Source organism: Saccopteryx bilineata, chromosome 9 (assembly GCF_036850765.1).
Source record: "Saccopteryx bilineata isolate mSacBil1 chromosome 9, mSacBil1_pri_phased_curated, whole genome shotgun sequence".
In the NCBI taxonomy this organism is placed as follows: domain Eukaryota; kingdom Metazoa; phylum Chordata; class Mammalia; order Chiroptera; family Emballonuridae; genus Saccopteryx; species Saccopteryx bilineata.
Genome location: NC_089498.1, coordinates 45,623,421 through 45,637,191, shown reverse-complemented (window position 1 = coordinate 45,637,191; position 13,771 = coordinate 45,623,421). Strand labels below are relative to the sequence as shown.

General features: G+C 40.4%; 1 protein-coding gene across 1 annotated transcript; it reads right to left on the bottom strand.

Moving 5' to 3' along the window:
- Positions 1-2,406: 2,406 nt before the first annotated feature.
- Positions 2,407-2,655, bottom strand: LOC136313001 (small ribosomal subunit protein eS27-like). The gene has a single exon (XM_066243054.1). The coding sequence runs from the start codon at positions 2,653-2,655 to the stop codon at positions 2,407-2,409; it is 249 nt and encodes an 82-aa protein (XP_066099151.1).
- Positions 2,656-13,771: the final 11,116 nt, after the last annotated feature.

Genomic DNA, 13,771 nt, shown 5'->3' with positions numbered 1-13,771 from the left:
AACAAAATCCAAACTCTGCTATGCCTTACACAGCTATTTGAGGTCTGGCCCTTCCAGGCCTTCTAACCTATCTTCCTCTTCACTCCTCCTCTGCTACCACATGGCCTCATTGCCGTCTCTTGAACAAGCCCCTTTCTGCTTGTATCCATCAGGGCTCTTAGTTGCAAACAACAGAATCTACAATGGCTCATTTGAGCAGGAAGGACATCCAGTTAAAAACTTTGGGAAGCTCATAGATTATCAGGGAGAGCAGAGAAGCAGATTATAAATTTAATAACCTGGGATAATACCCAAACACACCTCGAAGGCTTCTCTGAGGGGAAAACCTTGTGCTAGCTGCTCAGAACCTTTGATGATCGGAACCAGACTCCAGAAACCTCCTTCACAATCTCCCCCCAAACCAGAAGTTTCTATTGCAAAGGCCACCAGCTGACTGCTCTCCATTTTTGTGGCCATTTCTCTTGTGGCTCACCATTTTTTCTTTTTCTTTCTTTCTTTTTTTTTTTTTTTTTTTTTTTTTTTTTTTTTTTTACAGAGACAGAGAGAGGGATAGACAGGGACAGACAGACATGAACGAAGAGATGAGAAGCATCAATTATTAGTTTTTCATTGAGCATTGTGACACCTTAGTTGTTCATTGATTGCTTTCTCATATGTGCCTTGACCAGGGGCTACAGCAGACCGAGTAATCCCTTGCTCGAGCCAGCGACCTTGGGTCCAAGCTGGTGAGCTTTTTGCTCTAACCAGATGAGCCCGCGCTCAAGTTGGTGACCTCGGGGTCTCGAACCTGGGTTCTCTGCATCCCAGTCCGATGCTGTGTTCTCTGCATCCCATCCCTGTGCCACTGCCTGGTCAGGCAGCTCACCTTTTATTAAAAGAATAACATACCCCAACATTTATTGAGCACTTGTTTTCTCCCAACTAGTGTTATTTGCTTCATTTAGTTCTCACAATTATTCTAGAAAGTAGGCAGTATTTTTATCCCAATTTTATAGATGAGAAAACTGAGGATCAGCAAAACAAAGCAACCTAATCAAGCTCAAACAATTTGCACGTGGGAAAGCCAGACTTCATATTCAAGTCTGTCTTATGTATTTTGTACTCCTAATTTCTACCTGACATGTTATTATATATTTTATGGTAACAGCTTTATTGAGATATAATTTTTTCATCATCCCCAAAAGAAATCCTATATGCTTTAGCAGTCACCCCTCATTTCTTCCCACCTCCCTCCCTGAATACAGCCCAAAGCAACCATTAATTTACTTTCTATCTCTATAGAATTTGCCTATTCTAGACATTTCATACAAATTGAATTATACAGTATATGGTTTTTTTATGTCTGGCTTTTTTCACTTAGTATAATGTTTTAAGGTCCATCCATGTTGTGTAGCATGTGCCAGCATTTCATTCCTTCTTATGGCTGGATAATATTACATTGTATGGATATAACATATTTTGTTTATCCATTCACCAGTTGGTCGACTTTGGAGTTGTTTCCACTCATTGGCTGTTATGAATAATGCTGCAATAAACATTTGTGTACAAGGTTTTTTTTTGTTTTTTTTTTTTCAGTGAGGGAAGGGGAAGCAGAGACAGACTCCCCCATGCACCCATCTGGATCTACCGGGAAAACCCACTAGGGGGTGATGCTCTATCCATCTGGGGTGCTGCTCCGTTATTCAGCAACAAAGCTCTTCTTAGTGCTTGAGGCTAGGCCATGGAGCTATCCTCAGTGCCTGGGGCCAAATCGCTCCAATAGATCCATGGCTGCAGGAGGGGAAAAGAGAGAAAGAGAGGGAGGCAAGGAAGAGAGGGGTTGAGAAACAGATGGGCTCCTCTCCTGTGTGCCCTCACTGGGTATTGAAGCTGGGACATCCACACCCTAGGCCAATATTCCACCACTGAGACTACTGGCCAGGGCATGTGTACAAGTTTTTTTTTGGGGGGGGGTTGGCAGAGACAGAGAGAGTCAGAGAGAGGGACAGATAGGGACAGACAGACAGAAAGAGAGAGAGATGAGAAACATCACTTCTTCATTGCGGTTCCTTAGTTGTCTGTCCATTGATTGATTTCTCATATGTGCCTTGACAGGGGGGGGGGGGGGCGCTACAGCAGACCAAGTGACCCCTTGCTGGAGCCAGCAACCTTGGGCTCAAACTGGTGGACCTTGCTCAAACCCGATGAGCCCGTGCTCAAGCTGGCGACTTTGGGGTCTTGCATCCTGGTCCTCTGCGTCCCAGTTCGATGCTCTATCCACTGCGCCACCGCCTGGTCAGGCGGTGCATGTATAAGTTTTTATGTGGATATATGTTTTTATTTTTGGGGTATTGTGATTCACTTTTTCATCCAAAATGTGTTTATTGGGATGGTTCTCTCTCATCTCAATTCAGGGTGTTTTTGCTTTTAGTGCTGCTTCCTTCTAAAGGGGACTTCTTCTGTCATCCTTGCTTTTCCTCCTGTAGGCTGACGGAGGACAATAGAGCAGCCAACACACAAAACTGCTGTCGGCACATGGGTAAAGATGGTGGTGATTTTATAGCATCCTGGGCATTTCACAGCCATGAAGTAAGAACTAGGGCTCTGCATCAGGCGCTTCTTGTACCTTCTCTTCTTTTCTGGAGAGGGATGAAGGAAATCTTTAGTGAGAGGCATGTTGTGAGGAGGCCATCACCACCAGAAAGCTTGTGGCTCACTTTTGAACCCAGGATTAGGTGGATGCATCTGATTGGTAGAGTCTGGAAGGAATCTTCTTGGGCCAGAGAATATCAGCTTCTTGAAGGCAGGAACTGTCTGATTCCTTGGGCATTCTGATTTCCTTCTTCCTTCTTTCCTAGCTTCTCCTGGGACCTATGGGTCATGAGGCTTCAATAAATGGTTAATGAATTTTAATAGTCTCTTCTCTGTTTCCTCAGGTCACTTTCTATATCTCTGTCTGCCTGTTTCATTTATTTATTGATTCATGACAAATGACCTTAAAACTTGGTAAATATAAACAACAATGACTTATTATTTCTCAAGATTCTGAATGTTGACTGAGTGGTTCTTCTCCTAGTCTCTCCTGTGCTCACTCAGGAGGCTGTAGTCGGCTTGTGGGCTGACTGGGTGCTTGGGGGAAGCTGGGATGCTTGTATGGTGGCACTGTCTTTCCTGATGGCTTTTCGTCATTCAGTAGTCTTGGCTGGGCTTCCTTCCTAACAGCATTTTTAGGAACTCAGCCCCCAATACACAAAACACTAATCAAGTTTCCACATTAATATCCTGTTGTCTAAAGCCAATCACATGGCCAAGTCACAGCCAATGTTGGAGGAGACCACACTGTGGCTTCTGGGATAAGTGAATTATCAGGGGAACCCAGGTAAGCCCATAACACTCTCCCAGGGATCCCCCCTTGTTTGTGAGGCAGTGTAGTTTGCTGTTGGAGAATGGGCCCAGATGCCAGATAGCCTGGGTCATAGCTTGGCTCCACCATTTGTTAGCTGTTTGACTTTAGACAAATGATTCAACTGCTCTGTACCTCAGTGTCTTCACCTGTATCGTGGGTTCATGTCCATCTGTTGTGGGTATTATATCATTATCTAAAGTGAGTTTTTGTGAGAATTTAGAAATTTATGCATGCTAAGTGAAATAAGCCAGGCAGAGAAAGACAAATACCATATGATCTCATTTATATGTGGAATCTAATGAACACAATAAATTGAGCAACAAAATAAAAACAGAGGCAAGGTCACAAGGAAAAGAAGGACAGCTGTCAGTGAAAAGGGGGATGAGGGGATGGGATCAAAGAAGGTGAAGAGATTAGCCAAATTATATATATACATAATATATAGATACAGATAATAGGGCAGCAAGTCCCAGAGGGAAAGGGGGAATGGAGGTAGGGGGAGAGGGATCAGTGGGGGTGAAATGGGAATGGAGAGAGACTGCATGGGGCATGGGGGCATGATGGGGGGGGGTTGAGGGTGTTATATTGAGTGGGACACTTGAAACCATGTTAATACAATAAATTAAAATTTTAAAAAGTAAAGCCCTGGCCGGTTGGCTCAGTGGTAGAGCGTCGGCCTGGCGTGCAGAAGTCCCGAGTTCGATTCTGGGCCAGGGCACATAGGAGAGGCACCCATCTGCTTCTCCACCCCTCCCCCTCTCCTTCCTCTCTGTCTCTCTCTTCCCCTCCCGCAGCCGAGGCTCCATTGGAGCAAAGATGGCCCGGGCGCTGGGGATGGCTCCTTGGCCTCTGCCCCAGGCGCTAGAGTGGCTCTGGTCCCGACAGAGCGACGCCCCGGAGGGGCAGAGCATCGCCCCCTGGTGGGCGTGCCGGGTGGATCCCGGTCGGGCACATGCGGGAGTCTGTCTGACTGTCTCTCCCCGTTTCCAGCTTCAGAAAAATACAAAAAAGAAAAAAAGAAAGAATCCGCCCCCCAAAGTTAATGTATGAAAAATACTTAATGCCAGGCATGTAGATAGCACTCAGTAAACAATGGCCATCATTGTCACTTTCCCCCATTGCCTCTTGACTAATTTATCGGTGTTTCTGATTGCTGTCCTGTCAGTTGTGGATGCTATTTGACTGTCAGAAGAGAGTCTGGCTGTTAGGTACAGGTTTATTTCTCAACAATGTAAAACAAATCCAGAGGTAGGGCTAGTATCTCAATCCCACAGGGTTACCAAGGATCCAGGCTTCTTTCAGCTTTCGCTCTGCCAATCTCAGATATTCTCAAGATTATTTTTTTTGTTCTCTGTGGCTGTTGGAGCCCAAGCCATATTCAAAGCAGAAATTACATGAAAAGGAGTCAAGGGCATAAAGGCACCTGCTAGCATTCTATTTCCTTTAAGAAACTTTCTTGGAAGCCCCACCCAAAGACTTGAACTTATTTTGTCTTAGCTATCCTAGCTGTAAAGAAGGCTGATAAATATCTTTTAGCTGAGTGCATTGCCACCTTGTTGGACAGATAAAATATATTATGGTCACTTTGTTAAAGATGGCGCTGCCCACATAGAAGCTGTCACCCAGGTGATATTAATGTGTGTTGGGGGCGGACTGTGGGCAGGCAGAATCCTTGTAGCATGGGGCTTGGTTTTAGGATTAAACCTTTCCCACCTGTTTTGATGTGGGGTGGTGCAATCCCATCATGCCCCAGATAAGTGACTTTGTATTAGAAACTTCCCTATTTTGTATATTGGATTAAAGGTTATGAATCTACACTATAAAACGGGAGCTTGCTCTCTTGGTTCCTGAGATTAATATTAGAGGAGAAGAGCAGAAGGAGGCCATGTGGAGGAGGCCAGGAGATGCAGCCAAGATGGCGGAGTGTTGAGTGAGAAGCCAGTTTATGCAGAGTTTTTGCAGGGAGGAGGAAGGAGATGGAGGTGAATAAAGTCTGGTGAGCTAGAAACCTTTGATTCTAGGAAACTCGGATAAGTCAGTAGCTTTGTGAGCACTGAATGTGAGTGGGTTTTGGAGCCCAGTGTGTGTTTTTACTTGCCCGCCGGGTGCAAGCTAGAATTAAAGAAGATGGCCCATCAGTTTTTGGCTCCGTTGTTTCTTTACCGACTGTTCGAATCCAGTGCGAACCTGCATGGGCCTGGCGGCTGTGATGGTGGCCGTGCCTGCTGGCTTTACACACCTGAAGTTAAATCAGGGTTCTGTTATTAAAGAAGTAGAGAATAAAAATAGCCTAGGCCACTAGCAGTCTCTGCCACATACCTATAGCCAATGGTGAAGGTGCTGGTGTGGAGAAAAACAGGACTGTCAGGGTGAGAAACATTTTCCACTAGAATGTCAGTTCTATGAGTACAAGGATTTTTGTGTTTTGTTTGCCACAGTTTATTTACCCAGTGCCTAGCACACAATAGGCACTCATTAAGTGTTGAATGAATTGTTGAATGTATCCCTGGCTAATTCTCCACGGAGCAGAAAAAAACAATTTTTGAAATGTGGTAGAAGTTTTAAAAAGAAAATTATTGTAAATTATTGATTTACTGCCAAAATTTTAAAAATTCTTTCTTTTAAAGATTTTATTTATTGAGTTTTACAGAGAGAGAATAGAAGGAGTGAGAAGTATCAACTCACAGTTGCTTCACTTTAGTTGTTCATTGATTGCTTGTCATATGTGCCTAGACATACAGCAAGACCAGGGTTTTGAACTGGTGACCTCAGTGTTCCAGGTGGGCACTCTAGCCATTGTGTCACCACAGGCCAGCTTACTCTCAATTTTTTATTTTGAAAATTTTTATTCTAATAGAAAAGTTAGTACAATGAACACTCATATTCCCTTCACCTAGATTCACCAGGGTTAACATTCTGCTTCCCTTTCTCTCTCTCTTTCTTTCACTTGAAAGTAAGTTGCAAGCATCATGGTAACTTAGACCTAAATAATTCTTCTGAATGTCCCCAAAACAAAGACATTCTCCTACATAAATTACAGTACTCCAAAATTTTAACATATAGTAACATTATCAATGCTATATTATCTCACATGTACACCACATTCAAATTTATCCAGTTATACAAATAATAGCTTTTTACTAAAAAAATATATATGTATATCACCTAATTGAGCCTAATGAAATTATACACATATATATGTGTGTGTATATATATCTACAGGAGGTCCTTGGGTTACGACAATCTAGACATACGACGTTTTGAGTTTACGACGCTCATTCCCGTAAAAACTTAAAAAAATTGAGATGTGGGTGTTTCGGCTCTTATGGATGCCTTGCAATGCTATTGCAAGATTTTGGAAATGAAGAAGTCATCAATATTCCAGACTATCCTGGAAAAATTCTTTAAGAAGGTAGAGAGGCTTGCAACAGATCCTGTTCCCTCTAAATTAGCTGCTTCTCCAGATGAAACACCTGTAGTACAGGTAGAGTCATCTCCAGCGTCTCCTGCCTGGTCCTTAGGCAATCCTGATTCACCTGCCCCAGTGTCTCCAGCACCTTCTTTGGGTGCTCTGGCCTCTCCAGCTTCCTCCTCCCAATAGGTCACTCTCTCCCACCTTTCAATGTGCCTTCCAGTGTGCAAGCCAACCACAGGAATAAAGGTAAGAAATTTTTTTACACTAATTTTTTGTCACTTTTTTCTTTTACTCGAGTACAGTGGAAAGTACAGTATATTTATGATCTTTTCCTTCTTCTGTGGCTTAGTTGTACTTTTATGTTCTAGATTATGATTTTACAACTCTGTTAGGATAAGTAAGTGACTTAGGCTGTGTTTTGACTTACAGCAAAATTTGTGATACATCACTGTCATAGGAACAGAACTGTGTTGTAACCCAAGGATCCTCTATATATACACACATATATTTATATATGTATATCACCCACTTGAGCTTAATGATTTATACACATATATGTGTGTGTATATATATATACAAGGACTGTGCATTACATCTAGGTATGAAAGTCACATCTTCTGTCCTTTGATCTGGAGCAGTTCCATAGCCTTTTTTACTTTTAGTCTTTTTTTTTTTTTTACAGGGACAGAGAGAGAGTCAGAGAGAGGGATAGATAGGGACAGACAGACAGGAACGGAGAGAGATGAGAAGCATCAATCATCAGTTTTTTGTTGCGACACCTTAGTTGTTCATTGATTGCTTTCTCATATGTGCTTTGACCACGGGCCTTCAGCAAACCGAGTGACCCCTTGCTCGAGTCAGCGACTTTGAGTCCAAGCTGGTGAGCTTTTAGCTCAAGCCAGATGAGCCCGCGCTCAAGCTGGCGACCTTGGGGTCTCAAACCTGGGTCCTCTGCATCCCAGTCCGACGCTCTATCCACTGCACCACCGCCTGGTCAGGCTAGTTCCATAGCCTTTTTGCTTTGTTTTATTCTTCTATGGCATTGACATTTTTAAAGAGTCCAAGCTAGTTGTTCTGTAGAATATGATATGTAGAATATGCTTGGATTTATCTGACTCTTTCTTCGTGAGTTAAAGTCCACTTAAACATTTTTGCCAAGAGTAACTTAAAGATGATGTGTCTTCAGTGCATCACATTCATGAGAACATGATGTCAGTTTGTCTCCTTTTTGGAGACTGGGTTAAAGTTGAGCCTACCAGATTTCTCCATTTTAGAGGTTTCCTTTCTTCCTTCTAACTAATGTCACCTGGGAGATAATACTGGATACTATGTGATTATCCTCTGTCTCAACAACTTTTCACCCAAAGGTTTAGCATCATTTAGCTGATCCTTATCCGAATCAATGATTCCATTGGTGGTTACAAAATGCCTGGAAGATTTTGAAATATCAATTATGAGTCTAGAATAAATAGTCCCAATTTCCCATTAAGATAGACAAATTTTTAGTACTTGAGTGTTCTTTGACAACAATATAAAAACAAGTTTCTCTGTTCTTTTTCTTGAAACCTTTTTGTAGCTAGCTACATTCCCCTACAGCCTGAGTCTATTTGCCTGTTTCTGTTACCTTCCTGATTCCTACTGCCCTTTTCCTCTCCTGGGCCAGAATTCTTTGGGAAGACTTGCCAAGAACCCTTTATATCCTAGTGTTTGGAGAAATTATTACGCTCAAGTGGGTGATGAATTTATACGTATTAAATAACTGCATATTTTAATAACCTTGTGAAGCAGGTGCTATTTTTATCCTTATTTCAGATAAAAGTGAGGTACAGAGAGGTTAGATGAATTATCAGTCACATACCTAGTAATTAGCAGATCTGGACCTGGACCCGACCTCACCCCAGGTTATCTATCTGACTCACTTCAACTTTAGCAAAGAGAAGAATTCAGATATATTGCAAGAAGATTGATATTTATATCTATCAGTGTTCATTGTATAGGAGAAGCAAATCAGTCTAGCTATTCTAAACACAAAAGGATTTTATAGTAAGAATTAGGCACTTACTGTTAATTTAATGTGCTAACTTGGCTGGGTTATGGTACCCAAATATTTGATCAAACATTATTGTGAGTATTTCTATGAGGGTGATTTTGGATAAGACTAACATTTAATCAGTGAACTCTGAATTAAACAGACTGTTCTTTGTACTGTGAGTGGGCCATCCAATCAGTTAAAAGCCTGAATAGAACAAAAGACTCCTCTGAGTAAGAGAAATTTCGCCAGAAGTCTGTAGACTTGAACTGCAACATTGCCCCTTACCAGCATATCCAGCTTTCCAGTCCATCTTACAGATTTTGGATTTGCCAGCCTCCATAATCATCACGTGAGACAATTACTTAAAATATCTATCTACCTAGGCCCTGGCCTGGAGTGCAGAAGTCCCGAGTTTGATTCTTGGTCAGGGCACACATGAGAAGCAAACACCTGTTTCTCTTTCCCTCCCCCTCCTTCTTCTCCCTCTCATCCCCTCTTGCAGCTAATGGCTCGATTGGTCTAAGTCTCGGTCCTAGGTGCTGCGGATAGCTCAGTTGATTCAAGCATCAGCCCCAGACAGGGTTGCTAGGTGGATCCCTGTCAAGGCTCATGCAGGAGGCTGTCTCTTTATTTCCCCTCCACTCACTTAAAAAAATCTATCTATCTATCTATCTATCTATCTATCTATCTATCTATCTATCCATCTATCATCTATCTATATATCTCTATATCTGTCTGTGTATTATATACTGCTCACAAAAATTAGGGGATATTTTATAGCTTCATATTCTTTTTCTTTGTATTCTTTCCTAAATTTATTATTCATATTCATTTTTAAGTATCCCTAATTTTTGTGAGCAGTATATTTATGATTGCCCTCATGGAATGCATATGGGCAGAGGGGCAGTCAACCCTAGAGTTTTCTTGAGAAAATAGTACACATGTAGCCAGAATATGTTGTTAAAAATTTCTTTTCACATTGTAGTAACAGCCTAATGGTGTCAGAAGCACTGAGAATTTTAAATAATCGTTTGATGCTGGATGTCTAGTCAATCTCAAATGATCTGACTGAGTTAATGGCCTTCACCTATCCTAGGCAATCACTGACTATATTACTTAGAAATACCTTTGGCTTCCAAAAATAATATATCCCCCAATAGGGATTTCCCTCCCTCACATAACAACAAACCTGGAGGAGATGGCTACTGCTTTAGTTTAGTGTCTCAACAATATCAAAACAAGTTTTCTCTTACTAGTGATAAATGGCTGTCAGAACTCCAGGCATCATTTCCACATTCAAGGAAAGGAAAAGGAGTAAGGGACAGTCAGTATCATACTTAATAGTGAAAGACTGAATGTTTTTCCCATAAGATTGGGAATAAAACAAAGATATCCACTCAACGTTGTAGTGGAGATTCTAGTCACTGCAGTAAGGCAAGAAAAAGGAAGAAAGAAAAAAAAATTGTATTATTCACAGGCAACATAATGTCTTTAGAGAAAATTCTGAAGGATCTACAAAAAATCTATTATAATTGATTATTTTAATAATATCACAGGAAATAAGCTCATTATTAAAAAACCAACTATATTTCTATATGCTACCAATTAAACATTAAAAATATACAAGTTCTACTTACAACACCATCAAAAAATATGAACAACATGGGAATAAATCTAACAAAATGTATGCAAGATATATATGCTGAAAGCTAAGAAATATTAATGAAAGAAATAAAAATAAAATAAAAATAGATATATATTTTCATGGATTGGAAGACTCAAAAAATTTAAGATATCAATTCTTACTAAATTGATCTGTAGATTCAATAAAATCCCAACCAAAAGCATAAGATGTTATTTTGAATTGAAGAAACTAATAGATATCTAAATTTATATGGAAAGCAGAGAAAACAATTTTGAAAAATAAAAAATTAGAAAATCTACACCATCTGATTTCTAGATTTATGATAAAGCAGAGATATCAAAACAAGAGTGTAAATTAGTGAAAGATAAATATATAGAACAATAGAACAGAATAGAGTCCTGAAACAGACTCACTCATATATGGTCAACTGATTTTAGCAAAAGGTGTTAAGGTAATTCAATAGAAAACAAAAGGAATGGAAATAATTGAGCATCTGTATACAAACAAATCAACCAAACCTCCCATAGCATATATCACACCATATAAAAAATTAACCCAAAATTAATGATAGGCTTAAACATAAATTTTAAACCTATGGAGCTTTTGAGAGAAAAATCCTTGTCATCTGGGGTTAAGCAGATATTTTTTAGCTAAGACGCAGAAAACATAAGCTATAGAGGAAAATATTAATAAAGTGAACTTCAAAATTAAAAAGTTCTCTTGACAGACACTGGTAAGAAAATAATGACAAACCAGAGACTGGAAAAAATATTTGCAAAATGCATATATGATAAGGGGCTTAATTCTGGAATATATAAGGAACTCTAACAACTCACCAATAAGTGTGGTAGCAGAACATTGCCACCCCCCTGTGGGCGTCTTACTTCCTTGAGAGGCTGAGTTGAGTATGAGCCAAATTAGGTGGCCGAAAGATGAAGCAAGGTCTGAGACAGTTGGTAGGTGGATGAGAAGACAGATGTGAGTGACAGAAGCATATACCATGACAAAAGGGATTTTGTAGATGTAATTAAAGTTTCAGACAGTAAAACGGGAAGATTAACATGAGTTGAGTGGTGAGCCCAATCTAGTAACATAAGCCCTTATAAGCAGAGGACTTTCTGAGGCTGGAGTCAGAGAGCTGTGACAGAGGGAGAAGTGACAGAGATTTAAAGTGTGAGAGGGCTGCTGGGAGGAGTACACATGGAAATTGTGAGAAGGGATGCGGGCAGCATGTTGGAGTAAAGCCCCCTTTTGTCTATATCAGTGGTAGTCAACCTGGTCCCTACCGCCCACTAGTGGGCGCTCCAGCTTTCCTGGTGGGTGGTAGTGGAGCAACCAAAGTATAAATAAAAAGATAGATTTAACTATATAAGTTGTTTTATAAAGATTTATTCTGCCAAATTTAGCAAAAATTTGACATAAAGTACTTGGTAAGTAATTATTTTTATATGCTTTAACTTGCTGTAACTCTGCTTTATAAATTTTATAAAGTAAAGTTACTTCCCTACTTTATAAATCACCATTACTGTGGAACTAGTAGGTGGTTAGAAAATTTTACTACTAACCGAGATACAAAAGTGGGCGGTACGTATAAAAATGTTGACTACACCTGGTCTATATCTTGACTATTGTAAATAATGCTGCAATAAACATAGGGATGCATATGTCTTTTAAAATTAGTGTTTTTGTGTTCTTCAGATGGGTACTCAGAAGTAAGATTGCTGAGTCATATAGTAGTCCATCAATACTCGAATGGATAAAGATTTGGTACTTATTTACAATGGAATATTACTCAGTTATAAAAAAGAATGAAACTTGTCATTTGTGACAACATGAAGGGTCATAGAGGGAATTATGTTTAGTAAAATAAGTCAGACAGAGAATAAAAATACTGGATGATTTCACTTATATGTGGAATCTAAAAACAAAATAAATGAACAAAACGGAAAGCAGGCATAGATACAGAAAACAAACATGGTTGTCAGATAGAATGGGGTAGGGGCTGGGGAAAAGAGGAAAGGGATTAAGAAGTATAAACTGCCAGTTATAGAAATTGTCATGGGGATGTAAAGTATAACATAAAGAATACAGTCAATAACATTGCAATAACTATGTATGGTCAGATGGGTACTTGACTTAAAAGGGTGATCACTTTGTAAGGTATATAAATGTCTAAGCACCATATTGTATACCTGAAAATAACATGTATAATTGTGTGTATGTGTGCATCAACTATAATTTGTGTGTATGTATGCATGTGTGTGCATGCAAGAGAGACAGGAAGGGAGAGAGATGAGAAGCATTAACTCGTAATTGCGTTGTTGTTCATTGATTGTTTCTCATATGTGCCTTGACCTGGGGGTTCCAGCCAAGCCAGTGACCCCTTGCTCAAGCCAGCAACCTTGTGCTCAAGCCAGTGACTATGGGGCCATGTCAATGATCCTGCACTCAAGCTTGCGACCCTGTGCTCAAGCTGGGGAGCCTGAGCTCAAGCTGGATGAGCTCTTCCTCAAGCCAGTGACCTGGGAGCGTTGAACCTGAGTTCTCAGTGTCCCAGGTTGACGCTCTATCTGTTGCACCACCGCCTTGTCAGGCTATCAACTATAATTTTAAAATTAATTAAAAACAACACCAAGCCATTCCTGTCAGACACCCAGTGAAGAAAGAAACATTTGGACAACAACCTGGATGAGTTTAAAAATAAATTCTTCCCCAGAGCTTACAGTAGGGAAGGCAACCCCTGACAATACCCTAATTTGGGCCTTATGAGATACTTAGCAGAGGATCCACTTGAACCCATTCAAATTGCTCACATATAGAAACTGTAAACTAATATATTTGTGTTGTTTTAAACTGCTGACTTTGTGGTAACTTATTATGGCAACAATAGAAAATCAATAAAGTAAGAAAAATAAACCCAACAGGTGGTCAGTCAGATGGCCTGGTGATTTCCATTTATGTCACTGTCAACTTATAGAGGAAGGATTGGCCCAAACTGAGTGGTTTCTGGAATCAGTGTGGGCCAACTTGGAACATGTCCCAGCAGTCTGATCTGACATGGGTCCCTACCATTCTGCCATTTCCCAAATACCCTATAAGTGGAGTCATAGAAGATGGGGCCTCTTGCTGGCTTATTTCAGGAGTAGGTTAATAAGCAAGAAAGAGCAGGAGAGAAAAAGTACAAAGTAGCATGAGAAACTGGGGGTTGCTAAATATGTTTATTATTCCCATTGTGGTGATATTTTCTTTCTTTCTCCCTCCCTCCCTCCCTCCCTTCCTTCCTTCCTTCCTCTC